This window comes from Neoarius graeffei, chromosome 5, assembly GCF_027579695.1.
Source record: "Neoarius graeffei isolate fNeoGra1 chromosome 5, fNeoGra1.pri, whole genome shotgun sequence".
Taxonomy (NCBI): Eukaryota; Metazoa; Chordata; class Actinopteri; order Siluriformes; family Ariidae; genus Neoarius; species Neoarius graeffei.
In genome coordinates this window covers 67,109,010-67,131,354 of record NC_083573.1, presented here as the reverse complement: position 1 = coordinate 67,131,354, position 22,345 = coordinate 67,109,010, and the positions used below count along the sequence as shown (strand labels likewise).

Here is a 22,345-nt window from a genome sequence, read left to right as displayed (position 1 = left end):
CAATTACATGATAGAATGAATGATTAAAAAAAAACCACAGTAGAAAAAGAAACAGAATTTATTTCATTGAGAGAAATGGAAATGTGTCGCAAGCTCAACCTCCATACTGTAACAGAGCTTTCCTTGATTGGTTACACACTGTAGCCTATTCATCAGGACACATGGCAGAGAGGGATTCATATTCATCACACCTGGTCCATTATATTCATTATTCCAAAGACAAAAAGAAGTCCCTGTCCTGCCCCCCCACACTCCCCACACTCCCCCACCCCAGCATCCACATAGTTCAATTATATCGCTGTGAGAGAACGTTTCATTCATGGCAGTAGAAATCTAATTCTATGGTATCAGCAGCTACCAGTTTGCTTTAGCAACATATAAAAGGGACCACACAGAAGAATCTTCACTACAAGTCACCAGCTTTGCTTATACCCTGACCTGTAGCGGCTCATTATCGGATGTTAGCCAGTACGTGCTGAGGAGGGAACTGGTTAGCACCCAGAGATGCCCTATGTGAAGAGACAACGATGAGAGACGAGGCTCAACAAATTACTCATGCAGATTAACAGCTAGCATCGAGTCGGTGCAGCAAATATCTCAAGTCCTTGATTCGGAATAATGGGGTCTAGAAAAGACTTCCTTGAATTTTCAGCATCATTATGGAGTAGGGTACGACAGGAAATTGCTCAGTATAACTGACCGTGAAGCTATGAATGAACATTGTGGAGCATACAAAGCAGATCACTAACAGCGGAAACGTCACTATGTGTATTTAAACTGCATGTTGAGCAATGAAATATTTATTGATCATTAGTGAATTATGGATGACGGCTAGATATTTTTCCTTTTCTTTTTTTCAAAAGTGACTCCTATGTTTTAGATTTCCTTGCAAACTGGTTTAGTAAGAATGAGGTGAGAAGTAGAATGTGTGGTCGAAACAGTTAGCATGTCACTCTTATATAGATTTAGCTCTTCATTGATTTTTTTTCCTTTCCTTTTTTTTTGACAAGGCACTGGAGTAACCACCTGATCCCACATTAAAAAAAAAAAAAAATCACCTTGTTTTTCATTGTAACTGATTATCTTCACCAACACTGGGGTTTTCAACAGATGTGTGTGTGTGAACATTTTGTAAAGTGGGTCATTTACTTAAGCACATCTGGGAAACACTACGCCATGAGAAGAAATTCTGTTGAGCTTTATCATGCGGCTTGTCAGGTAGTTCACTCCCAGTATGCATTCCATACCGTTCCCATAACACATTTAGCTTCCTGTTTCCTCACTGTAGAACTGCTTAAGACTGAGGTAGCAAACTGCAAAAGTTTAAATACACACGTGACTACTTGAATTTTGACATAGGCATGACATGTTTGCAACACTGAGGACATGAAACCCTTAAAACGTTTCCTGAAAGCTTGTCGTTCCAGAAAAGCTGAATCGGAGGAACCGTGTTGAATATGTAACACTGAGAGACGTTGAGTCAGTGACCCGTGGGTGCTGTAACAGAGATGTACAGAGCTGAGAGTCAGTGAACTTTCCTTTTTACAGCTTCTCTAATGCCATCTACTGGGGAGACACCACACTCAATACAACGCATGCAATCTAAGAGTATTGCCCTCTCTCTGTCTGAGTGATTGGTAGGAAAGCTGCAGCAGAGGAAGGAAGTTTAACCCCAGAACCCACCCCAAATGTAAGTACTGGTCTGGCCGTCAAGGTCAAACAAATACTTATGAGACACAGAGACTAGAACAACAAAGAAAAAAGTATAAAGGAAAAGATCTACTCCACTGTCTCTACGGGGTTTCTTCATCTTTGGTATAAAATATGCCATCCATGGGCTGCATTTGATCCACAGCTAAGAAAGACTAAAGAAATTGTCAACAATTTCCTATTACTATTGCTTTTTGCACACATTTGCTTTATTTTAATTCAAAAGCTCCTATCTACGTACTTTTGCACTGCCAGTATTTTTTTTTCCTGGTTTTAGTTTTTGATTTTTTATTTTTTTTTGCAATGAAACAAGCAAAGCAGGCTGAAAACACCTTAAAGCTCATAAAAATATTGCAGATAAAAACAATAATGCCATTAAAAATGATCTCCACTACACAATAAACTGCATTTCCCAGGATGCAGTGATTTAACATTTTCTTCTTCTTCTTCTTTTGTGTTTTTTTTTTGCTAAAAAAATGCAACTCTCTTTAAACACGTCACTATATTTTGACTGTCCTTTCTTTTCAACACAAAGCCGCCATTGATAATTTTAAAATGTCTTCACAAGACCTTTCTCATTCCTCTGTACAGGTAATATCACAAGTCCCCCGCTCCAATTGTTCTTTCAGACAGTTTTTTTTTTGTTTCTTTGATTTTTTTTGTGTTTTTTTTTTGTTGTTTTGTTTTTTTGCAACAAGACGTTCAGTTTGGGAAAAGTCTTCGACGTTTCTCAAAATTAAGGCAACAAATATGATAAACATTGATATTCTCTAGAAAACTAAAATATAACTCATAAAAAAAATCAAAAGTAAAAGTAGCTTAGAATCTGAGGAAGACTTCTTTTTTTTCTCTCATTCTCTCTCTCATGCTTCCTCTTATAGAAAACTCACCATAGCTGAAAACCTACCTGCACATTCAGAAAAGAACTGGAAAACTTTGTACTTTGTACTTGAAATTCAACACTTCATGAAGAAAAAATGTCTTGTAAAGTTGTAGATATCCATTAAACTCCACGACTGCATATCTCTCTCCTCTGACCATGATGTAGGCTTCCACTGGCTTCTCTTGCTCTGCGCAGATGTCTGATAAATTCTCTCTTTTGTTTGGTGCTTGTGCAAAGGTGGACCCAAACATCTTCTGCTCAGTCTTTCTTTTTGTCCTCAGCACAGTCCCCCAATCTCAAGGCAACGCAGTCACCCAAACACCCCCTCCTCCTCCTCTTGTTATCTGATCACATGGAACAGGAAGAGCAGCAGCGACAGACAAAGCAGCCACCGATGGATAAAAGAGATAGACAAAGGAACGGTCAAGACACAACTCCTTTTAAGCATGAAATTTAATTTTGAGCTGCTAATATGTAAGAAAAGACCTTACGGTAGCATTAAAGGGAACCTCCACTCTGAAACACACCTGTTTACTTGTTAATATCCATCATGTGTTTTGGAGCTAATTTAAAGGTCCCATGGCATGAAATTTTCACTTTCTGAGGTTTTTTAACGTTAAAATGAGTTCCTCTGACCTTCTTAAGTCACCCCAGTGGCTAGAAATTTCATAATGTGTAAACCAAACTATGCCCAACATTTGAGAATGGCGCGTCAAAACGGCGCGTTGATAAGCTCTTCCCTTTACTACATCAGCAAGGGAGATGATCCCCACGCCCCCCCCTCTGGATTCCCACCCACTGTATGGATTGCCCCGCCCAGTTGTAGTGAGGAGACCATAGAGGACACAACAACATGGCATCATCTAAGCGAGCGAAACATGGAAATTGCGCTGTACATGGATGTGACAACACAGAAAAGAGTCCGTTTTTACTGCCGACGGGAGAGCCCCTGAAGACGCAGTGGCTTAATTTTATTTACTTCAATAATACGCCGTCGAGTCTACCTAAGACGGTGTATGTTTGTCGGAAGCATTTTCCTGAGGAATGTTTCCACAACTTGGGACAGTACAGGGCAGGTTTTGCACATCAACTGTCACTGAAGCCTGGGTCCGTACCAAGCATCCCTGCCGCATCAGCAACAAACACCGAACAAGTAAGTGTATAACTGGTCGTTTTGCCGTGTTTTAAAATCGGTGCGTTAGCCTAGCAATGGCTACATTAGCTGTGCAGCTAACCGCTTCCTGCAGTTAGCCAGGTAATCTGCGCTACAAAACTAAAGAGCATGCAGCATGCTCTGTTAAACTGAGTTTAGTCTGGAAATTGACTGTAACTTATGAGCTTATGTTTGACTATTGCTCCGCAATGCATGTCTTCTGTTGGATAAGCGATATGTTGCTGTAGTTGCTGCTTCTATCCTCTTTGGTTATGGAGTGCGTGTTCAAGCCTAGGGTATTATACGTTCGTAAACTACCACTCCGAACACTCTCACTCTCTGTTCTCTGTGTCACGTTGAGTTTACGAAAGGAGTCCGAGGGAGAACGGGGTTTTGTCTTAGCAGCGTGGCTACAGGAGCTGATAGCAGCGAGTATGTGTGTGCGCAGCTTGGTCAAGCCCCTCCCCCTCCCCCCATGGCCCGCCCCCACCCTCTACCCTTCCCCGCCTCCTGCTTCTCATTAGCAAAACGACGCACTGGGAAAAGCGCTGAAATGGGGCTTTCTCCCAGGAGGCTATATTTACGTGCCGAGGGTTCATTTCGAGAAAGGCTACGGATATAACATCCGGAAGCCTCCACGAGCCCGTTTAAAGCATCAACAAACCACCATGCCATGGGACCTTTAACGGTTGGTGCTGTGTTTTCATTATTCCTGTGAGAAGTTACAGTTGTATGCCATGCTGATTTTGGTAACACATTTACAGTGGTGTTTAACAGGAGGAACCATTTCAATGATCTCAATAAGCTATAAGTCATTATCAGTTTTCTCTGTTAACTCCTAAATGCAAAACCGTAAGAGCTTCTTTTCTCATTCACCATTTTCCAGAGACATTCAATGTCATATTAAAGAAAAATCTAACACAGGAGTAGTAACGCAGCAAATGTTTGACTCAGAGTTCCAGAATGCAGTGCAACTATATATTGCTGGCTTTCAGTCACATGACTTTTCTTAGTGGTTTTACCGGAAGTGAAATAACTGGTGGTCTAAATGGCTGCCGTAGTGCAAACAACCAGCGATAACTTATCAGAGTACGCTCGTAATCTATATATTCAGAAGATCGCTATGTGCAATGGAATCGACCTCTACAGTCTGGGAAAGAAGGATTTGTCACACGATCTCGAAAACTACCCTTCAGTTGATTTCCCCGACATCTCGAACTATCTGGTGTTGCAGACGTCCTTCTATACTGCAAAACAGGTGGAAGAGTATGAAGGCTTACAATTTTTTTTTGTATGTGGCTGGGTAAAGGACCTCGCTATCAAGTCGCTGCCGAATGAATCCTGTATTGTTTTTGCCTGTGTAAGTTTTTTTTAAACTTTTCGTTCACGTCTTTACAACGAAGCGCTGCAAGTTGAAGCGTAAACAAACAACAGTTGGCTTGATTCTCACTTGTGTTTGCTCTTATCTCTCAGGTAAATTATTCACAAAGATCATCAGAAACCCCTTTAAAGACCTGGATCTTAGTTAAACGAGACGGAGAAGAAGTGATCACGGAGCATTGTAACTGTATGGCTGGGCAAGAATTTTGTCACGACCTTCAGGCATATGGACTTTGTGAGCAGTGAGGAGTAAACAAAGAAACAGCTGGGGACTTTAGCGCTTCGTGACTAAAAAATGCACTGTAAAATAATGACACATAGCAAGAAAAGTACTTGGAAAACACTAAGGACGTAGCTGAGAAGGAGATACAAACCTTTCACGAAGTGATCACTGCAAACTCGAGCATGCTTCAACTCGGCTCCTTTTGATTTCAGTGAGAGGTTCAAAAGCCACCTTTCTTGACGTCTTTTTGTGAAATCCTGTGTTCGTTCACCCTTTTATTATTAGTTCATGGGGAACCCTGAAGAAACTTTTATCAGTTTCATGGTTCGATCGATTAAAAAAAACCCTAAAACAATGCAAGCGTAAGGCATTTTTCATGCAAGCAATGCATCTTCTCCATAAAAACGCTTTGTCAACTGACCTTTAGTTGACCATCAGCTAAAGGTTTGAATAACTAATGAGGCAGACGTGACGTCATGTGAAACCCAGCAATACACTCAGGGTTCTAGCTAGGCCTTTTCAGTGTATTGAGCTGATACACAATGTTTCCTTACTGCTACGCCCACAATATTGCCGACACACCTGTAAAAGTTGCCACTGCACTAATAAAAATACTTGTTGATCTTCAAAATGTGGTCTTTTGTTGAATTTTCTTTTGTTATCCCAATGTGGCAGTGATGGCGTGCTGCCATGTGAATGTTCTACATTCGGACATACTCAGCTCCCCGTCCACGTAAGCGCCCAGTGCATAGCTGCCCGAGTCGTTCCGTGTGGAGATTGTCACTGATCATGCTAGTCCGGTTTACCTCCTTCTTTATTCATGGTAAAGTGCCATCTGTGTTAAGAGGCACTTACACACCATGCACGTAATACATGTCAGTCCATGGCAATTTTTTTTAATCATGCAACACGGTGCATTGAAACCGTCGGAGTAACGGTCAGTAGGGGAAGGTATGATACGAGTTAGATCTGGATCATCATGTATTGTAATTGAATGGCTGAAGCTGAAAATAAAGCTGACACATCAACTGGTTGTTTTATTCTTATTCTATAAATATGTCACTAATATAGTTGAATATTAATTATAATAAGTCTTCAATCAAAAACAATCACAGCAACATTTGGCAAAAAAAAAAAAAAAAAATCTCATTAATATTACCAAAAAAGAGTGACTTTCAAGGAGGCCTACAAGTGCCAGGAAATGCACTAGAATGCATCTCTGAGCATGTAGGACCCATGAGCTTTCGGGGGCCTAAGGCGGCCCCGAAACCCCTGGCCGTTATGACTGGTGTCACTACGCTGATATTTTGGTCTAGTTAGAACCCTGATGGTGCAGTGGGGTTGAGTTATGGCAGAGACTAGTGATCTACATGATGACATAATGATGCTATTGATGGTGGTATTAACATGAAATGGATTTGGAAGGTTATTTGTTTGACAGAGTGCACAGATGTGCAAAGCCTTATAGCTAAGACAGGTCAAATCCCAAACTTTTGGAATATTTGTGACCATTAACACAGGTGGTAAATTGGCACAGAGCAGCGCTAATGTAAAAAGGGATCACAGCACAGCAATGTTTTACATTTAGGAGGCATCTTTTCACAACAAAATGGTAATAATAAGCATTTCCATGGTGGGTTTCTATTCGCCAATGTTTCCAAGATTGGCAGATAATGTGAGGTTAAAACTCATCTAAGATGGACTTGGTGTAGAGCAAAATCAGAGGAGGTGGACATGAGTGCATACTAAGGAGGTGAATTTATGCATGCTGTGCTCTCTTCCATTCAAATTAACTGGCTTTTTTAACCAGGCAAATTATATTTGCATCCATTGTGGTCAGTGTGTTAGTTTTTATGCAAAATGCCAGTTAAAGCCTCTCTCTCTCTCTCTCTCTCTCTCTCTCTCTCTCTCTCTCTATATATATATATATATATATATATATATATATATATATATATATATAATTTTATTTTTAAACAGTCACTGTACATCAAGCCCAGTGCCTGGTAGTGTTATCTAAATATGGAACACCAAAAGGACCATAAACACTCCAAAATATATCCTGTGCTTTTAAAACATATGGAAGAAAATGCACTTTTTTTTTTAATTTTCACATTTTATGAAGTGTGAATTATGTGTCACTAAGGCATATTTGACACATCTAAATGGATAGGTGTAAAAAGACTTGTGAAATAGGTATCAGTTGCACCTCAAAAGTTTGGAAAAAAAAAAGTGTGAAGTGGGATCAACTACAGGTGGTATTCCAGCTATTAGTAGTGTCAAAATCTAATTGTTTATTTAAGTACGGTATGATGGTGTTTTGTTTGTTTACAGGTATTTGTATTTACATCTATATGGTGGGCGGCACGGTGGTGTAGTGGTTAGCGCTGTCGCCTCACAGCAAGAAGGTCCTGGGTTCGAGCCCCGGGGCCAGCGAGGGCCTTTCTGTGCGGAGTTTGCATGTTCTCCCCGTGTCCGCGTGGGTTTCCTCCGGGTGCTCCGGTTTCCCCCACAGTCCAAAGACATGCAGGTTAGGTTACCTGGTGACTCTAAATTGACCGTAGGTGTGAATGTGAGTGTGAATGGTTGTCTGTGTCTATGTGTCAGCCCTGTGATGACCTGGCGACTTGTCCAGGGTGTACCCCGCCTTTCGCCCGTAGTCAGCTGGGATAGGCTCCAGCTTGCCTGCGACCCTGTAGAAGGATAAAGCGGCTAGAGATAATGAGATGAGATGAGATCTATATGGTGGTTTATGCGAGTTTAAGCAACAGATATATTTTGAAGTGGAGTAATATACATAAAGCAAACCGTGTTGTTCAAAAAAGGGCCAAGATTACATTGCTGAGTTTGAAATCAGGAAATTTTTTGTCTTATCCTTGTGTTAAGAGTGTGTCTAAGGAGGTAGTAATACTCACTGAAGAAGTCACAAAAAACTTTTCAAAAAAGTACTTGTGTTCTGGCATCATTTAAGCACAATAGTTTGTCTATGCGTGGGAAACCCTGCTTGATTATAGTGATGGGCACAGAGGTGGACAGTAACGAAGTACATTTACTTGAGTACTTTACTTAAGTACACTTTTTGAGTATCTGTACTTTACTTGAGTATTTTTTTTTCAACTTACTGTATGACTTTAACTTCACTACATTTGAAAGGCAAATATCGTACTTTTTACTCCAATACATTTCTATCAAGGTCCTCGTTACTCATTACTATGAAGCAGCTTTGAAAGTTGTTTTTTTCTTTTCTAAAACGTGATTGGTTTTTCTGCAGGTGACACTGAGACAGCCCATCAGTAATCACTAGGGTCACGTCACATCCATAGACTGTATAAAATCAAGATAAATGATTTCTCAGCAGCATTATTTGAACACGATCAGTTGATGGTAGAATGGAAAGTGGCGGTTCTTCTGGGGAATGCACACACACCCAGGGCCATACTGTACCTCGAACCCATGTTTCAGTTTTCAGAAAGGAATAAAGATTCGTTTCGTTTTAAATGTTTGCCAAAAACAAACAACATCACGGCCTCCAAAAATCTGACCTGCGGAAGCATATTGAGGTATATAAACATTTTATTCCAAGAGAAAGCGTGCAACGAAGTTGTCTGTGTTTTTAGAGCTAGTGATAATGTTGCAATAGCTATGCAGTCTGGTTAGTCAAATGACTTTCTATGGATTTTCCCGCCAAGTTGCCATCGCCTTGTCCACAGCTAACGTTAACACATAGCTAGTTAACTTGGACACTGTTAGTTAGCGTGTAAAAACGGAGTTACACTAACATGAATAACGTTAACTTATCTGAAGTCCTTTCAGAAATGCGTTTTAGCATAATCTTGGCAAATAAACAGAATGTAAAAATCTTTCTTTTCTAGTAGGATTAGCTACCCAATATGATTTCGAGTTTGAAAAGTTTGCTAGCGTGTCAGGTGGAGTTTCACTGACTAGCTAGCTTAACATTAAACCACCATGATGCACAGCACGAGTTCATTTTGTGAATTCACATTTCTGTCTTTGGTAACGGCGTTAGGTTTTGTAAGCATTGTGGCAATAATACAACAATGTGTTAAGGCCATTATTAAAAAATGTTCTGTTTCCGGTCCACTGGCCGGGTGAGTGCCGTTTGTGCGGTTGAAATTTTTTTTTTAATGCCGGTTTTTCGACATTTTTTTCGGGTTCGTAAATCTAAAATCGAACTTGACATTTCCGCATTCCCAGGGCTTTCCACTAAGGCTCATACTAGCCAGCCATGACAAATAAGTAACCAGCCGGGGGGAGTAAACACAAAATAAACTCCTGTGCACACAGTTCCCAGGATTAAATGTATTTTCCACAGACCATTTATTTATTCACTTTACTCAAATACAAAGTAAAATGGCAGTAAATCTTCTCTCTTTTCTTGCGTATTGCATCATGAGGCGTTCCTGGCTTGTAAATCTCTTATTTTCGGTGCATGACACATTCACGCAGCTGAGCATGCTATGAATTAACAACGACAACGGTCTGCAGTGGGGCTACACAATTAAACACTCAGCGAACATTTCTCCATTTGTGTATGAAAATACACTCCAACGGCTCAGTTTGGTTTCATTTACAACCAACGGTGTCTTTTGATGCCAGCACGTAATTGAACGAGAGAAGACTGGTTTACCGGAGACAAAATAAGCGTTATCTCTGCTTCTGTCCCCTCCGACAGCCTCGACACACTACTGCCTCCGCCGAGTGCGCGTGCACACACCGCATGTCGGGGCCGCGGATGAGTTACTCTCCCTTGATCAACGAAGTCGGCGGGGAATTTGTGGTTATTATCGGTACAAACAGCGCGAATCACAACTTAAATGAGTGCGGTTCAGTTTGACATTATTGTCAGTCCGTTAGATAAACATTTAATTTTATTAAAATTGAAAATTAATATTTAGAGCCTGTGGGCTACAAAAATAATAGTCATTAAAGTAGCCGGCTGGACTTAATTGTGTAGTCGGCTGTATGGCCGGCAGCCGGCGCTTGTGGAAAGCCCTGCATTCCGCACAGAACTGAATCAGCTCTGCACATGCGCCGTGCGGCACAAAAAAATGGCGGCCACCATGAAGGAAGGAGATCCGGAGTTTTCAAACATTTGCTTAAGTGTGAAATCGCAAAATGGTATTCTAGCGAACAACAAAATAGTAAAGATTCAGAAAAACAAATCATTCAGTGATCATTTTAATAGTGTAATTTCATCCGAACTAGGCCTAACGCTCGATTTAGAACTACAAAAAGTCCGTGTGTCGGACATTTTAAGTACCTTTGTAAAAGTTTTGCAAATGTTGCAGTCAGCATTTAAAATGCTAACTTAAAGTTTTTGTACAAGTTTCAGTTGATTAAACTGTCATATTTTATTAAATGTGTCTGCTTTTGTAATAAAAAAGTACTGAAAGAAAAAGCAAACACAGCATTGCGATTTCTTATCCATCCATAAAAAAAAAAATCCCTCCCTCCCTACTGAACATTTTTTTGCTCACCCGGTGGACAGAAAACGGATTTTTTTTTTAAGGATGGCCTGACAGAAAATGTACTTTTAATACTTAAGTATTTTTAAAAGCAAGTACTTCAGTACTTTAACTTAAGTAAAGATTTGACTGGACAACTTTCACTTGTATCGGAGTAACATTTGACCAGTGGGATCTGTACTTTGACTTAAGTAATGAAGTTGGGTACTTTGTCCACCTCTGCATGGGAACGATTTATAATTTTTGTTGTTGCAGATATTATTACTACTACTACTGGTTTTGTTAAGGAAGCACATCAACTACAGGGACTGCATTTAGTATAACTCTTGGCTCAGCCAGTTCAAAGTAACAAAGATTTGGATAAATATAAACAGCTAAGATGAAAAAAGAACACTGATAAACAGTGATGTTGATCCAATCTTGCAAAGGGATGTGATGTGGTTCCTTGACAAAAAAAAAAAAACCTACTATTTTTCCAAGTTTTGTTTCTCGTAAATTTATGACTACAATCTCAGAGACTATCCAAGTTCTTTCCTCATAAATTTATGACTTTAATCTCGGAAATTTAGAGTTTTTTTCTCAGAATATTATTCCCCCCCTCAGCGCCGTATGTATGTATGTATGTATGTATGTATGTATGTATGTATGTATGTATGTATTACCTACAATGGCCCAATACAGTGTTGTTGTACATAATTGATGCCTGTTTCCTGTGTTTTTTACATGATGCTTTCAAGCTTAATTAATGCCTTTTTTGTTTTTTTTTTACGTGATTATTTTAATTCATTAATGTCTCATAATTTACACTTCATAAGGTGTGAAATGTGTCTAATTGTATTGTTTACTTGTGTGTATTGAAAGAACAATATAAAATTTGAGGCTTTATGCCCTTTTTGGCATTCCATATCTAGTGAATCAACTTCACTCCTGCTCCAACACCATCAACTATTTCACATTTATTCAGTTTATCTATTCTTGTATGTACACTTTTTTTTGGATATTTTGATTATCTTTTGAGAATCTAAATCAGCATCCAAAGAAAGTCACATGAGAGAGAAAATGAAAATGCAGCAAAAATTCAGAAGAGCCAATCTTACCTTGTCTGGAATAAAACACTGATTCATAATGCTAGTGGTTTTCTAACAGCATTGATATTGCTGGCTATAGTGAATATGAATAGGTTATTTTAAGATAGTAATATTTATTTTGCTTACTTATCATGAATTTAGATGGATTTCTATTGGAGTTTCATATACATGCACTTTAAATAATGTAGCTGTATGGATGGGTGTGTGGCTTCACCGTGCATCTCACAGATGGTATGGATATTGATGCTGGCTAAAATAGAAGCTGATGTGTGACAAAAAGCTGCTTCATAAAAGCATGGTTATATATAGTTAGCATTTGGATGAAGAAATAGATTTATTTTGAAGTGGCATACTGTAATATTCATAAACCAAACCGTGTTGTAAATAAAGGGCCAATATTACATACAGTAGCGGAGTTTGAAATCAATAAGATTCTGTCTTGTTCTGATGTTAAGAGGGTGTCTTAGAAGGTAGTAATGCTCACACAACATTTTGGACCAACATGGGTTCACTAAGTCCCAGTGCATTGGCTGATTTTGAATGTTGCAATCATTCTGCACTGTTCAACCCTGTGCTTTAATTTATGACCACAAAAATAGAGTGCAAATGTGATGAAATTGGCTTGTGACCAAGCAAAATAACAACATGCCAGCATTAATCAGCAAACTATGCTTGGGCTGGCACGGAAATAGGGTGCTATATGTTATATAAAAAAGGATGCTTATTTGTAGCCTTATCTGACTTCATAAGTGGCCAAATTACAAAGATCAATATGTCTTCTGCATCATCATCATCATCACTAAAGAATAATGTCTATGGTACGAGATCGGATTTTCACAGACACAGCTATTCCATTATGTCAGTGTAACACAATGGAACCTGATAGGCTTGGTATTTTTATTTTTATTTTCTGGTTCCTTTACTAACAAGGTGATTAGCCCTTTTTAGTGAGGGGTGGAGTTTTCAGCCTTTAAAGTTACGTGCTACCCCATTCAAATGTGAAGCAGTGAAGTGTCTCCACTCCTGATAAAGTCTCTGCCTGACTGATATACAGATATTTATGACCTTCGCCAGCCTACAGCTCTGAACAGCACAGCTCTGCACTATTTGACGCGTGTGTGTAGGAAGATACAATATCAAGAGTCTCACTTAGCAGGCTGGTAGGAATAGGTGGGCGCGTGATCGGCCGTGCCATCCACACAGAGAGGCTGCTGCTGCCCGCTGGCATCCTGGGAAGAGGGAGGAACGCTCTGCGGAGAAGCCTCTGTCACCACCCCCTGAGCGACAGAGATGATATAAAAATGGGCAAATTTTTGAGAATCATGTCACCAGAAGCAACAATAGAAAGGATCTGAAAGTGAAATACTGAAAGGACGTCAAAGGGGAAAGAGACTAGAAATGCTATGATTGCTATGATTTATAGTCACAGATTCTGCCTGAAAAGTCAATCAATTACACTTTTAAACACCAGATTTAAGAGCAAATGATCTAGTCTGATTACATGACTAGTGTGTTTCATCATTTGGCCAATAACCTTGATTTCCTAGTGACTGGATGACCCTGATATAACCAATCTAGCATTAGCCTCTTATGGTGAAGCGAAAGGACACTTCAAACAGATGTCTGTATTTTCTTTAGCAAATCATGTAATTATAGACATACGCCTCGATGGTGGAATTCTGCAGTGACATACAGTACATTCGTGTCTAATCCTGATTATGATTAATATTTTCAAGGGGAATCTCTGTCAGATAATTTGTGAGCCTACTGCTGATTAAGTAATGTTCTGGATCAGCTCTAATTCAGCTGGTCCTCATTAAGCTCAGTTCCGGTGGGTGGGTGAGCGAAGCAGAGAGGCCTAATACACACTGCAAGATTTTCAAAATCATAGAGACAGAGAGAGGGCTTGTGATCTGTTGTCTTGTCCATTTAACTGTCTGCACATGATGCTCACATATTACACACTCATTCACCCAGAGTATTCCCTGACAAAGCGCACCTGATCCCAGAACAGAACTGTTTTGACATCATTTGGTAAAAAACGAGCATGAGCATCTTTCCGTACTTCTTGTTTCTGCATGCTTTTGAATTGTGAAAAAATAATACAACCCCAATTCGGAAAAATTTGGAATGGTATGGAACACGGTATAAAATATCTATCATCTGTAGCCGCTTATCCTGTTCTACAGGGTCACAAACAAGCTGGATCCTATCCCAGCTGACTATGGGCAAGAGGCAGGGTACACCCTGGACAAGTCGCCAGGTCATCACAGGGCTGACACAGAGACAAACAACCATTCACACCTACAGTCAATTTAGAACCACCGATTAACCTAACCTGCATGTCGTTGGGGGAAACCAGAGGAAACCCACACAGACGCGGGGAGAACATGCAAACTCCACGCAGAAGGGCCCTTGCCGGCCGCTGGGCTCGAACCCAGGATCTTCTTGCTGTGAGGCGACAGTGCTAACCACTACACCACAAAACAGTGATTTCTAAATGTACTTTGACTTCTATTTCATTGCAGACAGTATGAACCCAAGATATTTCATGTTTTGTCTGGTCAACTTCATTTTATTGGTTAATATACATCCATTCCTACATTTCAGACCTGTAACACATTCCCAAAAAAAAGTTGGGAAGGGTACTTTAGGGCTAGTAATGAGTTAAAACAATTAAATAATGATGTGATTTGAAACAGGTGATGTCAACAGGTGATTGTAATCATGATTTGTTACAAAATCAGTATCCAGGAAAGGCCGAGTCTTTGAGGAGCAAAGCTGAGCTGAGAATCTCCAGTTTATCAACAACCATGTGAGAAAATTATTGAAATGTTTAAAAACAATGTTCCTCAAAGAAAGATATGAATGGATTTGGATATTTCACCCTCTATGGTGCATAACATTGTGAAATGATTCAAGGAATCTGAAAGAGTTTTGGTGCATAAGGGGCAAGGGCACAAGCCTAAGATGAACACCTATGATCTCCGATCCCTCAGACGGCACTGCATCAAGAACCATCATTCATCTCTAGCTGATATAACCACATGGGTTCAGGATTACTTTGGCAAACTTTTGTCAAGCACTACAATACAGAGTTACATCTACAAATGCCAGTTAAAACTTTACTGTACAAAAAATGAAGCTTTATGTTAATGGTGTCCAGAAGCACCATCGACTTTTCTGGACTCGGAGGCATCTGGCATGAATCATCACACAGTGGAAATGTGTATTGTGGTCAGATGAATCAGTACTCCAGGTCTTTTTGGGAAGAAAAAAATGGACACTGTGTACTTTGGACCAAAGATGAAAAAGACCATCCAGACTTTTACCAGCAACAAGTCCAGAAGCCAGGGTCTGTCATGGTATGGGGTTGTGTCAGTGCCCTTGGCAAAGGTAACTTGCACTTCTGTGATGGAGCATTAATGCAGAAAAGTACATTGAGATTTTGGAGCAACATATGCTGCCTTCAAGATGACATCTTTTCCAGAGATATTTCAACAAAAACAATGCAAAACCACATTCTGCACACATTACAAAGACATGGCTGTGGAAGAAGAGGGTGCCTGTTCCCTCTGTACCCAATAGAGAATGTGTGGCAAATTTTGAAATGAAAAATATAACAATGATGACCCCGTACTGTTGTACACATTAAAGGGCTGATGACACGAACATGACTCTATGCAATTTCTTAAATAAACTATACAACATGGCAAACATGTTAGATTTCTGTTATAATTACGTGAAAAGAAGCTGTTGTTACGCGAATATCCAACTTTTAATTGCACAGCGCAAGAAAACTGGGTCTGTGGCTCGCGGCCATGTTGTGACGTCAGCGGAAGAACACGCTGCGGTTCACTGGCTGTTCTACTCTGGTTCTACTCAATGGAAATGGCACATGAAAACGCCGGTGAACTCTCTAGTGCTAGCGCTTCCTCTTCTGGGAGTCTAGAATTGTGTTGATCTCTTCCGAATAGAATCTATGATAGCCCCTTTGCCTCTCGTTGCTAGGCGGCAGTTACATGAAAGCCGCAAGCTTTCACAAGCAAATACATGACTGATATCACGCCGACTTTATGATTACATTTATGATTATCATGTAGAATCTATAGCTCTACGTACCTTTATCTTATGTCGTTTCACAACACATGTTCTGACAGGAGGACTGTCTTTGGATCCGGCATAGCTACTAGTAGACCCCCTCCGGAATACTGGCAGTGTTGCCAGATTGGGAGGTTTCCCGCCCAGTTGGGCGGTTTCAAGTGCATTTTGGTGGGTTTTGAACATATTTTGGGCTGGAAAACGTCAGCAGCATCTGGCAACAGATACTGCTGACGTTTTCCAGCCCAAAATATGTTCAAAACCCACCAAAATGCACTTGAAACCGCCCAACTGGCAACACTGTGTAGGCACTGCTGATGGTAGTAACACACGTTTGTGCTGAACTGAACACCCAAGAGATTCTTTTAAGCTGGGAAGGGTGTCAAAACAATCCAAATCGAAGTGTTCAGAGCACAGGACGGATGTTGGTGAGGGCTCCCACTTGTCACGAGTGCGCCTGACTTGCTTCACCCACTTCGCATGCAGCTCGGGATCTCTGGGAAACTTGAATAAACTTACCCCATCCTTGTGGGTTTTGGAGCAAAAGCTGGCAACACAATGCGAAGGCATAATAACCATATATATATATAATAATGTATAATAATGTCTAATAAAAATACTAATAATGATAAACTGAACACCTGTCGCATCAACAACAAACTGGTAAGTTAGGAGGAAGATTATTTCGCTGATGTCATATAGCTCCTCCTCCTCTTTCGTCTCCTGGGTGCTGCAGCCCTGTCAAATTTGCCCAAATAGCCACGTTTTTTATCATAACTTGTAAAATAGGCGCCTTTGTGAATTAATATATGGATCATCGGGAATTACTTTTTATGTTATAAAACATCGCCAAAGATGTCAAAAATGTGTCATCAGCACTTTAAGACCTGTTTGCACGAAGAATGCAGCAAAATAAACCTGAAACGCTTCATCATTTGGTGTCTTCTGTCCCTAAACATCTTTTAAGTGTTGTGAGAAGGGATGACCTGGCGACTTGCCCAGGGTGTACCCCGCCTTTCGCCCATAGTCAGCTGGGATAGGCTCTAGCTTGCCTGCGACCCTGTAGAACAGGATAAAGCGGCTAGAGATAATGAGATGAGATGAAATGAGATGATGATATTTATAAAGTAGTAAATGCTTTACTGTCCCAATTTTTTTGAAATGTGTTTATTTTGAAAAAACAAAAAAAAATCATGAGTAAAACATCAATTAATGTGTTGTTGTATTGTTTTGAGTGAAATACAGTTCAAAGATTATTTACAAATTATTATTTTCAGTTTTAATTTCAATTTCAACATACCCTCCCAATTTTTTTTCTGATTTGGGGTTGTAGAACCAAAAGAAAGTTTTGAGGATTTTTTTTTTGTATTTTAGTTTTTAAAAACCATATTCTTGGCAGAGCACTATCAGGTACCTTTTTATTCCTTGGGTGCCCAAAGAACATGGAGTAACCTTCTCCTGTTTTCTCTTTTGATTGTTCCTGCTTCAACTTCAAATACTTTCCTCTTGTATTCTTATTAGCTGCTGTTATACCTCAGCGCGGCTGTGGTATTTACTCAACACATTCTGATTGGTCAGAAGGTACCAGCTCCAAGGCAAATCACAGCGATATACTGTATATTTCACATGGACATGGGCTCACACCATTTCAACCAAGTTTAAAAAAAAAAACAGATTTAAAAATGTGATGTTCATGTACAGTATAATCACTGCTATGATGTTTATTTACCATTTATGGAAGGAGTTTCTAGTGACAGAAAGCTGTTTCTTTAGGTTTCCTAGTATGGATAGTCTTCATGACAGAGTTTGAATTTTTGTCTTATTAACTTAAATATAGAGATAAAATGAGCCTGATAAGGAAATGGCTGTTTATAGCTGCTATAGCTTAACAAGGAATGAACTTGTTTCATGGATGTTCCATAATATTTATTATTATACATACAGGACACTTTTTCCATGGAATAAAAACATGTATTCTATTCCCTTCTAGCGGGTTTATTGATGGCATGCAATATTGTTATCATATCACTTATCCTCTATGTATTACGCCACTCTCCCTAATGGAGAATGAGCATGCAATATTGTTATAATATTGCACGTTGTCAAGACAACACGATGTCACACATCAGAGACGTAAACGTTCCATGTTAGCGAGCATCAGTGACAATTTGTAAACAAGCCACCAGGTTTGCATCATTAAAAGCAGAAGATTTTGAGAGAATTTTGCCTGCCAGGTCACTCCATTGTGTGTAGCTGTTGATGCTGATTTTAAAAGTAACTAAGTCAATTACACAGGGAAAATAATGATAATATTTGGCTGGGCTGCGCTAGCATTGGCCTTCGCTAATACTACGGCGGCTGGAAGGTAACTGGACTGCCGCACTAACAGCACCGAGTCATGGGTAAGTTAGTGTTGGCCTTTGAGAATGCTACTGCTATGATGGCTGGAAGGTAATTGGATTGCCGTGCTAACAGCACCGAGTCGTGGGTAAGCAAGTGTTGGCCTTTGAGAATGCTGATATGAAGAAAGTGTGTATATAATAATAATAATAATAATAATAATATTGGCGGCGGCACAGTGGTGTAGTGGTTAGCACTGTCGCCTCACAGCAAGAAGGTCTAGGTTCGAGCCCCATGGCCAGCGGGGGCCTTTCTGTGTGGAGTTTGCATGTTCTCCCCGTGTCCGCGTGGGTTTCCTCCGGGTGCTCCGGTTTCCCCCACAGTCCAAAGACATGCAGGTTAGGTTAACTGGTGACTCTAAATTGACCGTAGGTGTGAATGTGAGTGTGAATGGTTGTCTGTGTCTATGTGTCAGCCCTGTGATGACCTGGCGACTTGTCCAGGGTGTACCCCGCCTTTCGCCCGTAGTCAGCTGGGATAGGCTCCAGCTTGCCTGCGACCCTGTAGAACAGGATAAAGCGGCTAGAGATAATGAGATGAGATGAATAATATTGGCTGGCTTTTTTGTGGTATATCAGATATATTCCATTCACTCATCTTCGACTTTTTCAATATCATGCTAGCTGAATGGAATATATCTGATATACCACTCAACAAATGTGTGGCAGTGGGGGCGTGGTCAAGCGTCGGTCTGTGACAGGAGGGCGGAGTCAGGGAAGGTAAGTGGCAGAATCACTACACCTGATGTTAGTTAACCTGTGTTTGTGTGCCTTCCCCAGTGACCGCACCCTATATAAAGAGAGAGAGAGAGAGAGAGAGAGAGAGCAGAGGAAGAGGGCTCTCTCCCCAATCAGATGACTTTTGTGTGTGTGTGTGTGCATGCGTGTGGCTGGGAGAGTGTGTTTTTGCGACTGAAAAGTGCAAATAAAAAGAGTTTTTGGAACTCAGTTCTGGCCTGCCGTACTTCTGTGCTCCACCCACCCGCTCTGATTTCTACAAAAAGCCAATATTATTTAAATATTACTATAAATGGATAAAAGAAAGACGTCATTTAAAAAATGAATAAAATGTGTAATTGTTGCCATTTATATCTGAGCCATGTTGCACCACCATGTTGTTGATTATTTTCCAATAGTGTTGTGGTTTATTCCTCACTTGTAATTGTTCTTATGCTGTAAGAGATGCTGGTATATCATTTGATACCTACATACACTAAATAACATCTCTAAATGCTGAGAAACTAGTTAATGTTTCCCAAACCTCTGGATGCTCTCACTTTTAGTGAGCTAGTTCCAAATGTGGGAATTTGCATTCCTGTCAGAAAATGTAGATGAGAGCACATACAGTATCAATCTTAACAAATCTAAATAGGCAAAAATGTGGAAAATGGTTTAGCCTGTTGATCTTTTGAAGCAGTGTATCCCATCCAAGCACTTTACTTAGCTGAGACTGGTCTACTGCTAATGTCAAAGATGGCACTATTTTGCAAACGTTGAAGGGAAGCTATGAAAAACACAAAAATATTACTGCCGATAGGAAATGGGTATAGTCATGTGGTGTGTACTTGAAGGGAGCGAAGAGTACAAAGTATGGAAATTGAAGGGCATCTTGCCTCCACTGAGATGGCTGAGGCAGGCACCGCAGTGTACTGGGGAATGTAGGTTCCCTGCATAGGAGCCGCAGCAGCTGCCGCTGTCATGTACTGCAAAGAGGGAAAGAACAACCACTCTGGTCAGACTGTGGTCAGAACAGTTTATTGGATAGTTTATTGGATTGGGAGGGCTACTCACAGTGCCAGTGGTGCCGAGGGACAGATGGTTCATCTGCTGGGTGAGGGGCCCCATCATGTTGGCTGGCTGCATGGATATGGTGTGGTCCATGGCTGGCGTAATCACAGCACCCTATGGGTGGGCACACACACACAGTATGCAGTTCCATGTCTGGATAACCTTCTTCACAAAGGTAATGCCCTTACACATACGCAACCTCATTTACATTCACATGTCCCCCCCCCCCCCCCCCCCCCGTCTCACTGTCATACAATGGAATGATCCGAATCACTCCAGCTGGGCCCTATTATGGAGGCCAGACATGTGTTGTTCCACTTCAACAAATGAAATAATGTGATCCAAATGCGCGTCACGCATACTTCTGTAGAGATGATGCATTGCTCACTTAGCGCTGGGGCTCGCATACACCGCGGCTATGTTTACGTTTCAACCGTGCTCCTTCATGAGTGTTAACACATGTGAGGTAAAAGATGGTGCAAGCTCCTGCCATTCTTAACTGCTCACCTAAGATCTCAACTGCGATCCATTGCACGAGTGAACATTTTGCGGCGCACTGCAATGCACACTCATGTCTTGATTACGATTAATAAGTCCAAAGGGATTCTCAGTCAGGTAGTTTGTCAAAAAGTACTTCTCTCCTGAAGTTTGGCCAGGTTTAGTTCGTGTCTGGAGTAACCACAGTGCTGACTAAAGCGTGTGTTATTAGGCGTTTTGGAGTGGGGCTGCTCTATATCTGATCAAATAGTTTCATCGTGTGTGTTACTCAGGTTCTCCTCCAGGAGTTACTAGGAGTGCTTTCATTTGTAGCATTGCGTAGCTTGAGCATAGTTGGGGATGTTATTTAGCACTGAATTATTTGTATAAAGAAAACTAAATAAAATCCATCCATTGAGGAATGGAGTACAATTACGATCTTCTGTAAAAAAAAAAACTAAACTCCACCCACCATTACTGAGTCACTGAGACAGAAGTGAATGGAACCATTCACCATAACCAGAGCATAATACTTCACATATTTGCAACCTGACTAGCTGACACAGGTGACAGGAATGAACCGTCGCCACATCAGGGAAAAAGAGAAGAGCATAAGCAGCATGGTTACCATTTGATTTCATCTTTATTCATGCAGGAACATAAAAGAGATTCTTGTTTCTTAATATCTTACTCATATGTTACCTCAGGGCAAGATGAGGTCACTACTACCTTAGAATCTATCACCATTTGCTGTAAAGCATGACTGGCTCCCAGCTGACCCCAGACAGCATTTATACAAAAATCTATGCTACTTTACACATCAATTTTACCAGCCAGATGTTTGATTCTTCAGGGTTCTAAAGGGTTCTTTGGTTCTATGAAGAACGCTATAACAGAGTCTCTTTCTCAGAAGCAATTTCGACAGTTAGAACTATAAACCATCTGATAAATATATACAGTACTGGGCAAAACTCTTAGGCACTCTATTTTTAATATAAACCTTGTATTTTATGATTTCTACATTATGGAGTCAGTACAAAACATTTTAGATTTTCACACATGAGTTTTCCAGCACAAAATAAAATGTTTGTATGTCAGCGTATTACACAAGAGACACTTTTCAGATAAAAAAACATAATGAAGGCTGCTGGGTTTTGCTGCAAAAATAAGAAGCAAGTGCGACAGTCAAAGTCTCCAGAGGAACTGTAGCTGGTTCTGCAAGGTACTCAGTAAAACTTACCCAATAATATCCTTATAAACCTACACAAATTCTACCCGAGACTGCTATTTTTTAAGCAAAGGGTTGTCACAGTAAATCTTGACTTTGTTTCATTTATTACTGTTTACTGATCTTCATAAAATTTATAATGTAGAAATATTATTTCTGAATGCATCTTTGCTCTACAGCATTTCTTTGCATGTGCTTATGACTTTTGCACAGTGTACTGTATGTAAAGTACCAGTCAACAGTTTGGACACACCTTCGAATTCAATGTTTATTTTTATTAATTAAGACACTTCGTATCTTAAAGTAATGATGGATGTTGTTTCTCTTTACTTAGTTGAGCAGTTCTTGACATAATATGGATTACTACAGTTGTGGAATAGGGCTATTTACTGTATTTTTATTATTTACTATTTCCTATTTGATCTCAAG

At 40.2% G+C, this 22,345-nt stretch overlaps 1 protein-coding gene across 2 annotated transcripts in view; it reads right to left on the bottom strand.

Annotated features, from left to right (window-relative positions):
• Nucleotides 1-268: 268 nt before the first annotated feature.
• Nucleotides 269-22,345, bottom strand: part of rbms3 (RNA binding motif, single stranded interacting protein) — a 247,883-nt gene continuing 225,806 nt past the window's right edge. For both annotated transcript variants that reach the window (XM_060922273.1, XM_060922272.1), the window contains exons 11-14: nt 20,215-20,325; nt 20,037-20,126; nt 13,073-13,200; nt 269-2,937 (exon numbers count right to left, since the gene is read on the bottom strand). In XM_060922273.1, the coding sequence (XP_060778256.1) occupies nt 2,934-2,937; nt 13,073-13,200; nt 20,037-20,126; nt 20,215-20,325 (333 nt within the window). In that variant the 3' untranslated portion in view covers nt 269-2,933. The remainder of the gene's footprint in view (nt 2,938-13,072; nt 13,201-20,036; nt 20,127-20,214; nt 20,326-22,345) is intronic.